General features: G+C 60.3%; 2 protein-coding genes across 2 annotated transcripts; both read left to right on the top strand.

The window, feature by feature from the left end:
* The first annotated feature begins 709 nt into the window (after positions 1-709).
* MCEMP1 (mast cell expressed membrane protein 1) lies at positions 710-4,343 on the top strand. The gene is made up of 7 exons (XM_045290409.1): positions 710-797; positions 1,084-1,173; positions 2,591-2,728; positions 2,944-2,994; positions 3,106-3,252; positions 3,518-3,595; positions 3,706-4,343. The coding sequence occupies exons 1-7, from the start codon at positions 725-727 to the stop codon at positions 3,732-3,734; spliced, it is 606 nt and encodes a 201-aa protein (XP_045146344.1). The 5' UTR covers positions 710-724; the 3' UTR covers positions 3,735-4,343.
* Positions 4,344-5,508: 1,165 nt separating this feature from the next.
* TRAPPC5 (trafficking protein particle complex subunit 5) lies at positions 5,509-7,687 on the top strand. Its single transcript, XM_004717326.3, has 2 exons — positions 5,509-5,519; positions 7,084-7,687. Exon 2 carries the CDS (start codon positions 7,090-7,092, stop codon positions 7,654-7,656), a length of 567 nt encoding a protein of 188 aa, XP_004717383.1. The 5' UTR covers positions 5,509-5,519; positions 7,084-7,089; the 3' UTR covers positions 7,657-7,687.
* The last annotated feature ends 1,072 nt before the right edge of the window (positions 7,688-8,759 follow it).

The following is an 8,759-nucleotide window of genomic DNA, read 5'->3' as shown; positions in this document are numbered from 1 at the left end:
TCCAGAACTGTGAAAAAATAAACTTATGTTCGTGAAAGCACCCCTCCTTTGGATTTGTGTGACAGCGGCGCCACTGGGAATGAAGATGCTGGGTGGGGGTGGGGGTGCCCACACGCATAGATCAGAGGAAGGGCTCTCAATCGGTGGTCACCAGGCTTGGGGAAGCTGCCCCTCTAGGGCTTGCAAAGCAGGGGCTAGGAGGTGAGTCTGACTTCCGCCCAGATGGGCGTGGAGTTCTAGCAGGTCAACAATCCCTTTGCCCTATCTCCATCCCTGTCTGGGCAGCCACTTGGGAGAAGTAGCATTTCTTGGGGGTGGAGCTGGGCAGGGGGAGACATCTAGGGTACCCAGAAACTCTGCCTTTCATTGTAATTTTTTAATTCCAGCTCTGCCTTGAACTTGAGGTTCCAGGGTGATGAGACTGAGAGAGGATGGCAGGACAAAGCCCACGCAGTGGACAGACACACACGCAGAGTTTCCTGTTCACGTCCTGGCTGGCTATGCCCCTCTCTGAGCCCAGGGGCCACCCTTCTTGGCTCTGCCCAGACCTTTGATCCCCTGAGGCCTCTGGCCTGGAGTGGGTGAGATGGGTCACGGGACCCTGAAGAGAGGAAGCGAAGTCCTCCTTCCTTCCCTCTACCCTGAGGTTTCTTCATCTTCCCTGACTCCTTCCGGTGGGCGGGGACGTCCTGGCCAACGGGGCCTTGTAGACGAGGACGTCTACATGAACCGAGAGGTGAAGATGCAAGCTGCAGCCTTCAAAGACAAGAAACGAGGGGGCCCAGCCAAAGACCAAGGTGCAGACCCGTGGGGTGGGGTGTGAAGGGCGGGGAAATAAGGGTTGATAGTCAAGAGGGAAGAGGTCAGAGAAGGGGTCCAGTGGCTCATTCCTTACAGTGCCCAAGATGCTTGTGTAAGGGTGTGTGCTTCACACCCACACGCTCTGCTTCATTGAGAAGCCGAGCTTGTTTTTCCCCCCAGTGTCTTGGGCATAGGAGTCCAGTGAGCCAAGATCTCTCTGAGCCCCTCCCCACAAAGCTCTGGGCAGGTTTCCACGACCCCTCCTTCTGACCCCTCCCACAGACGCAGATGACCCCAACTATGAGAACATCACCTTGACCTTCAGAAACCAGGACCCGCACAAAGGTGGCCTTTCACCACCCAAGAGTCAGGGTGAGTGGATGCCCACCTGCCCACACCCCCCAGCCTTGGAAAGGGGCAGGGGGCCCTGTGCTGCAGGGGAGGGGGACTGCAAGCGGAGGTGGGGGCCAATAGTGTGGGGTGTGGAGGCATCGATGATCACAATGGTACCACGATGGGGGCAGCTTTGCAAGTGGTGATGGTGATGAGAAATCTGAATTTGGGGTCATGGTACAACAGCAGAAGTGTCGGCGATGGTGTGGGTGATGGTGCTGTTGACAGTGTGGGTGGAATGGCTGGTGATGGTATGGGTATTTTGGGTGATGGTATTGGTGTTGGTGATGGTGTTGGTGATGGTGTTGATGGAAGTGCTGGTGATGGTGGGGGGTGAGATTTTGGGTGACGATGCTGTTGATAGTGTTGTGGAAGGGCTGGTGATGGTGTGGGTGGACATTTGGGTGATGGTGTTGGTGACGTTTGGGGTGATGGTGGTAGAAGGGCTGGTGATGGTGGGGGTGTTTGGGGTGTTGGTAGTGGAGGGCATGCTGGCGCTGGTGTAATTGTGGGTGATGGTGTTGGCGATGGTGTGGGGGACGATTTGGGTAATGGTGCTGTTGACAGTGTGGGTGAAGGTCTGGGTGACGGCATCGGAAGTTGTAAAGACAGGTGGCCATATGGTTGCGCTGCAAGGGATGAGTGACAGAGCTGTTGGGGGTGCTGGCGAGGCTTGTAGATGACGACCCGGGTGAAATCTTGGGCGTTGCTCTTGTTGGCGAGGGTAGTATCTTAGTTACCATCCCTAAGTGCTGCCCTGCCAGAATTACCCCAAGTGGGGGCAGGGGGCTTTAAAGAACAGGGGTTCCTTTTCTCACCATCAGGTGGATCTCCTTCTTGAGCCTCCCTCCTGTTCTGCGGGCAAGCCTTGGTGTCCTTTGTTTCCGCATTCCCATGCCGTCTGGCTTCTCTGGTGCACGTGGGCACACACGTGTCCTGGTGTCTGCTCGGCTCTTCTAAGTGATACAATCTGGGCTCCTCCCTACCTGGGTCTGATCTCAACTGGCCGATGGCTTTTCATGAGCTGGCCTGATGGAAGTTGGCTCCCTTCCCTGAGCTTACCATGGCGCGAAGGCGGTTGGTTAGCTGTGGCCCTGCCAGTAGAGGGGTTAGGATGCCAACACACATTTTGAGGGGCCAGAAGCTCCTCCATCACAAGTGGCAAGGGAGTCGGGATGGTGGCAGCATGAGGGGCAGTCTCTGGCGGTACCAGGGAGGGTGCATGTTGGAGGCAGCTGGTGTTGTTCAGGGTGGAGGAGAGGCTTGCTTGTGGTGCGAGCTTCTGATGCTGTTGAGAAGAGCGAGTGTAGGGCTTGAGTGCTCGGTGGGGGGAGAGGCTGTGCCGCTGATGGGCCCTGGAGCCCTGGAGGTCACCTGGTCTGCCTCTCTGCTCCAGTCTCAGGCCAGGCCAAGCCACCCTCCGTTCCTGTGCAGCCCCCCAGCTGGCTGTACAGGGCCATCATGAGCCTGTACATTCTGCTCGCCTTGACCTTCATCTTCTTCATCATCCTCTCTGCCATGGTCCTCGTGAAGAGTAAGTTGTGGGTTGTTGTTGTGTATGCATGTGTGGTGATGGTGGTGGTGGTGGGGAGCCTGGGGTAGCGGGAAGGGGTCCTCAGGAGTTGGGAAGACCCAGTGTTTCCACCCCGTGCCTCTTCCCCTCCACCTCTTCTCCCTTGCCCCACTGGGCTCCCAGGAGGATAAAAGGAATCCTCAGGGGTTTCCCTGCCCCCTCTCACCCCCCAACAGACTCTGAGATGTCCCAGGAGCTGCTGGCCTTGAAGAGGGAGCTGTGGAATGGTGAGAGGAGCCTCTGGGGGATGGGTGGGAGGGCAGTTCCGAGGTTGTGGGAGGACAGGGACCTGCTGGGGAGCAGGTGGTGACTCCGGCACCCCTGTCCCCCACCCTCAGTCTCCAGTTTGATGCAGGAGAACCTGGAAGAGCGGAACAGGAGCAAGGCCAGCCTCAAGAACAGCCTCGCTGAGTTGACAAAGTCCATCAACACCGTCAGAAACGAAGTCCAGCGAGGGATCAAGCTAACGGAGGCCCTGCAGAGAGGTGCTCTTGATGCCCTTATCTTTGTTTGGCGAGATTGTCTCAATGCCTATCAGGGGCTGAGGGGCTGGTGGAAGGGGTGGTCCGCATCCCCATCATCCCCAAACTCAGCGGGGCTTTGTCAAAATTCTGCTGGGGACTCCCAGGACGTGGTGTTTGCAGCACCCAGGCCAGGGGCTGGGAAAGAGGGGGTTTCCAATGAAAGAAGGGACCTTGCCTGAAGTCCCCACCGCAACTTCCTCCTGTCCCCCATCTCCCCGCCCCCCAGACGTGACCAACATCAAAAGTACCATCCTGGTGAGGCTGGAGAACAAACTGACACAGCTGGAGACTAAGATAAGTCCACGTGAGTTGGTGATGGGTGATGGTGCGGTCAGCCCGGGACATGGGGGTGGTCAGCCAGGGACATGGGGGTGGTTCTGCCTGACCCCTGGTGTCTTGCCCCCCACCCCTCAGCCCCTGCAGCAGCGCCGGCTTCTAAATAAATGAGAGGCCTTAACAGCTACAGCCTGGAGCTTGGAGGAAGGGGATGCATGCCCCTGAAGAAGCCCAAAGGAAGACACTTCCCCCTCCCCCCCATGCTTGAGGTGAACTTGCCCCTCCCTGTCACGTGAAGAAAATCACGTGTCTCCATGAATGTGTGTCACGGAGTTCTGTGTGTGTCTGTGCGTGAGCATGTTGTGGTGAGGGGTGTGCCGGTGAATTTTCTAGGAATGTGCCACTGTGGTGCATACACCCACGACGCTGTGTGTGTGTGTGTGTGTGTGTGTGTGTGTGTGCATGTGAGCATGTGAGGGCTCCAGGGTGTGCTGTGCATGAAGGCAAGTCACAGGTGGAGCCGTGTCACAGATACATGTCACAGATACGTGTCACAGGCCTTGGCGGCGTGGGCTCACTCTGTGGTGTGTCCTTCTCACGCCTGCGTGAACATGTATCAGGGCTCCGCGTGTGCCCGTCTGTTACACGCCAGGAGACGCTATCACCATGAGGGTGGGCGGGACGGTGCCTGTCCACATGATTGTCCCTGGTGATGTCACCGTGTGTCTCCTGCCTGCCCAGCATGTCTTGTGATCCAGAAAAATAAAGGCCAAGGGGGGACACATGGCTCCCAAATCTGTTCTTGGTGCCTCAGGGGTGCGGCTGGGCTGGGACCTGGGCAAGGGGTGTCCCATGCTGCTCAGATGTGGGCATGTGAGACACCACAGGGAGTGTGTGGAGCTGGAGTCAAAGGCTGAGACCCTAGGGTGAAGGGGGTGTGAGAACAGATACCCTCTGGGGGTCCTTGTGTACGAATGCCTCCTTGATCTGGTCCATGGGCATTGACGGGGGGAAAGGGAGTCATTGTTCCAGGCTTGTGCTCTGGGGTGTGCGCCTCGGAGTGAGAGCTCTTCTGTGTGGCCCAGAGCGTAAGCCAGGACCCATGTGTGCCTGGGCAGAGGGGTGGCGGGCAGCAGACATACAATGTCTCCCTCCATGTACATGGAACCAACGACAAGATGTACCACGGAGCACGTGCCCAGTCTCCCTGGTGGCGCACTGGGCTCCCGACCCAAAGATTGGTGGTTCGATCTCACCAGTTGCTCTGTGACAGTCTGCTCTGTAAAGACCCACAGCCTCAGAAACCCTATGGAGGGGTTCTGCTCTGTCCTATAGGTTCTTGTACGTCGGAATCCATGCGATAGCAGTGGATTTTCTCTGTGTGTGTGCACGCATGCGTGTGTGTGACTATCCTGTGTGTCCCCAGGTGCCCTTGAGCACGGGTCCACGAGTAGTCTGTGTGTCCCTAAGAAAACTGAACCTTGGTGGCATACTGGGTTACACATTGGGCTGCTAACCACAAGACCAGCAGTTCAAATCCACCGGCCGGAAAGGTGAGACTTTCTACTTAACAGTCTCAGAAGGAATTACAGTCTCGGCACCTTGAGGGTCGCTCGGAGTCAGCATTGACTCGACGGCAGGGAGAGAAGACAGGAAATGTGAGCTCTGGGATGCGTGTGTCTCCTGGGACGCACTCCGGGCCCAAGGTCACACTTGCACGCCCGTGCTGGTGACCACACGTGCTACTGTCCCTTTAAACGTGGGCCAGCCCGGAAACGAGGGCTGCGGCTTGGCCGCGGAACCGAACGCGGACACACGCGCCCTCACGCGGCCGCGCCAGGAATCACCGCCCGCTCTCCGCCCCCCCGCGCGTCCGCCGCCGCGCCTGCGCACGCAGCGCTCTTTACGTCGCCGTAAAGCAGCTCGGCGGAGCCGGACGGCCGCGGTCCCCGGTGAGTGCCTGCTCGCCCGCGTCCCCTGTCCTCCCAGGTCTCCTCCGTGCTGCGAGCCCGCCTTCCCCCGCGGGCCTGTGCGTCCTGTGTCGGGGCCTTGGCGTCCTCGAGTCGCGGCCCGCCTCGTTCCGCCCACCCTGGGGGCCCGCGAGGGCAATGGCGTCCTCCCCGGCCCTTCTGTGCGGTTCACGCCCGGGGTGGCGGGTGGGGGGCGGTCTGGGTGCCTCCGGGACTCTTGGGGCGCCAGTCCTCCCCATCGGCCCCCCACACTGTCAGCGCGCGCGCTTGGACATCGCTGCCCCTCAGGGTGGGGGCGTCCTGGAGACCCCGGGTCCCCCGACTTCCCAGACTTGCAGCCTTCTAGTGGGTCGTCTCGAAGCAGTCCCAGGCCCCTCCAGCTACCGACCCCTTTTTTGCAGCCTCCCCCACCCATGGCTGCGACTTTCAGCCCCCTCACCCCATCACAGGACCTCTGCCAGCCCCCCTCGACCCTGCCCTCTCCCCACCGACCGCTATGGCTTGTGGTGGTGGGATGGGAGGCTCACCGCGCCCCCTCCCACTAGCCCCAACCCCCTGCCGCCCGTCTGCCCTGACTCACAGCCACCCGATCGGACCGGATAGAGCAGCCCCGTAGGGTCTCCGGGCTGCAAGTCTGTACCCAGCGGCCAGCCACCGCCCACTAGTTTTTACACCGCTGTGCAGCTTCGTCCCTGGGCTACCCCTCCAGTGGTTCTTCAAACCCAGGCCCACCCACTTCACAAAGGAGGCGTGTTCCGGGCGAGGCTGGGAGGACCGCCCCTTGCAGCTCCGGGCCCCTGGGCTCTTGGTGCGGACTCCCCCACTGCTTCAGCCTTCTCCACGCTGCCCTTCTCAGCCCTGCAGCTTCATCTCCTTTCTGCCCACACCAGTTCTTCACCTAAGCCCTCGGGGTGGGGGTGGGTTTCTGTGTGTGTGTGTCTGTGTGTGTGTAACGGCGGGGGGTGGGGGCGTGTTTAAGGCGGGATAGGAGCTTGGAGACGCCTTGAAGGCGCTTTAGAAATTTGCCTGTTGGTCGAGGTTGTGGGGAATTTCCAGCATCCCCTTCTGGCTCATCCCTCTCTTGTCTCTCCTCCCACCTTTCCCTCCACAAGCCCCACCCACCAAGGATAGGAGTTGCCCCGCCCCCTATCTAGGTATTGCTGGCTAAGTGCACGTTAAAAAAAACAACTCACTGCTATATTGAGTGGATGCCAACGCACCCTATAGGGTAGAACTACCCCTGTGGGTTTGCAAGACTAACTGTTCAGGGGAGTAGAAAGTCCCGTCTGTCTCCTTCATGGCAGCTGGTGGTTTCGACCAGCTGACCTTGTGATTAGCAGTCCAACTCGGAACCACTACACCACCCAAGCTGTGCGGTGCATAGGTTGGGTACCCCTTTATCTTTGCTCTCCATCCCCACTGGGGGTCGGGGAGGCAGGGTTGCAGCACCCTCACAGTGTGGGAGCCTGTGTATGTGGGAGGGGGCCATTCTAGCTCTCCCTCCATGCTCCCCCCATGACACCTGCCTTTCTTGGTGTCCCCGCAGGACGGCATGGAGGCGCGCTTCACGCGCGGGAAGTCGGCGCTGCTGGAGCGCGCGCTGGCGCGGCCGCGCACCGAGGTGAGCCTGAGCGCCTTCGCGCTGCTCTTCTCGGAGCTGGTGCAGCACTGCCAGAGCCGCGTCTTCTCCGTGGCCGAGCTGCAGGCGCGCCTGGCCGCACTGGGCCGCCAGGTGGGCGCGCGCGTGCTGGACGCCCTGGTGGCGCGCGAGAAGGGTGCGCGGCGCGAGACCAAGGTGCTGGGCGCGCTGCTCTTCGTCAAGGGCGCCGTGTGGAAGGCTCTCTTCGGCAAGGAGGCCGACAAGCTGGAGCAGGCCAACGACGACGCGCGCACCTTCTACATCATCGAGCGCGAGCCGCTCATCAACACCTACATCTCGGTGCCCAAGGAGAACAGCACACTCAACTGTGCCAGCTTCACGGCGGGCATTGTGGAGGCAGTGCTCACGCACAGCGGCTTCCCCGCCAAGGTCACGGCCCACTGGCACAAGGGCACCACGCTCATGATCAAGTTCGAGGAAGCCGTCATCGCCCGCGACCGTACCCTGGAGGGCCGCTGACCCCTCCCCAGATAAAGGATGCTGAGCCCTCCCCAGTGTCTGGTGTCTTGTGTGGGGGTCACAGTGGTCGCTCAGGGCCCCGACCCCCACTGCTCCAAAGCCGGAGAGGGAGATCCAGGCCTTAGCATTATCTCCACAAGACTGGCTTGACCGTTTGTTCAGATAGGGTTGTGGGTAGTGGTGCAGGGGCAAGGAGCAGCCAGGGAGGGGGGTTCCCAGCTGGGGGGCGGGGCAAGAGGGCAGTGAGCAATTGCAGCAGGAGCTGCCAGTTGTAGGTGGGGCCAAGGGCAGTGGGCAGCCATGGCAGGAGTTGCCTGCTCAGGTGTGTGTGTATGTAGGTGTGTGTGTGTATGTGTGATGGTGGGGGTGGGGCAAGCGGGACTCCCCGAGCCCCACTCCTGCAGCCCAGGCCTCTGAGAAGGCTGCTGTAGCTTCACCCTGCCCCTTGCTCGCCCTCCCCGTCCCTAGAGGTGGGTGACCAGCCTGCAGTCAAGGCCCCTTGCGGTGAACGCCAACCTTTGAGTAAGCCGCCAAGCTTTCACTGCACTGTTAGTGCCCCTCCCCTGCACCCCAGAGGCCCCAACACCAGTAGTCTTCTCTGCAGACCACCTAGCACTGCTCCCCGAAGAGAGCGGCTCAGACTGCAGCCTGCCTCGGCCCTGCGCCCGCCCCTGGAGTGGGCATGTAGGTCGCACTGTCTAGACCATCAGGGCAGACTGCATTTCAGGCAACTCACCCTGGGACCTCTGGGTGAAGAGCAGTGCTCCCAGGCCTTGGCTCCACCCTGGAGTGCGTGTCCCCAGGGCTGGCCGGGCCCCACCCCAGCCTTTCAGATTCCCTAGAATCACAGTCTGAAGGCTCCATTCCAGCAGCCTGGTTCTCCAAGGGCCGGGTGTGAGGGCCTTTCAGGTGGGCTTTCGGTACCCAGCTGACTTCCAGCCTGCCCACTCCATCAGGTCCCTGAGCCTGCCTCCCCACAGCGAGCCTGGCCAGACGTCCTCCGAGGGAAGCTTGTTCAAAATCACCCTTGCTATGCCTCCTCCCACCCACCCACTATGACCCGAAAGCGACTTTTGAGATGGGACCCCCTCACTGCTTCAGCC

This window comes from Echinops telfairi, unplaced genomic scaffold (genome assembly GCF_000313985.2).
Source record: "Echinops telfairi isolate 266 unplaced genomic scaffold, ASM31398v2 ScPeMD7_36;HRSCAF=134, whole genome shotgun sequence".
Classification (NCBI taxonomy): domain Eukaryota; kingdom Metazoa; phylum Chordata; class Mammalia; order Afrosoricida; family Tenrecidae; genus Echinops; species Echinops telfairi.
This window is presented reverse-complemented; position numbering and strand designations above follow the sequence as displayed.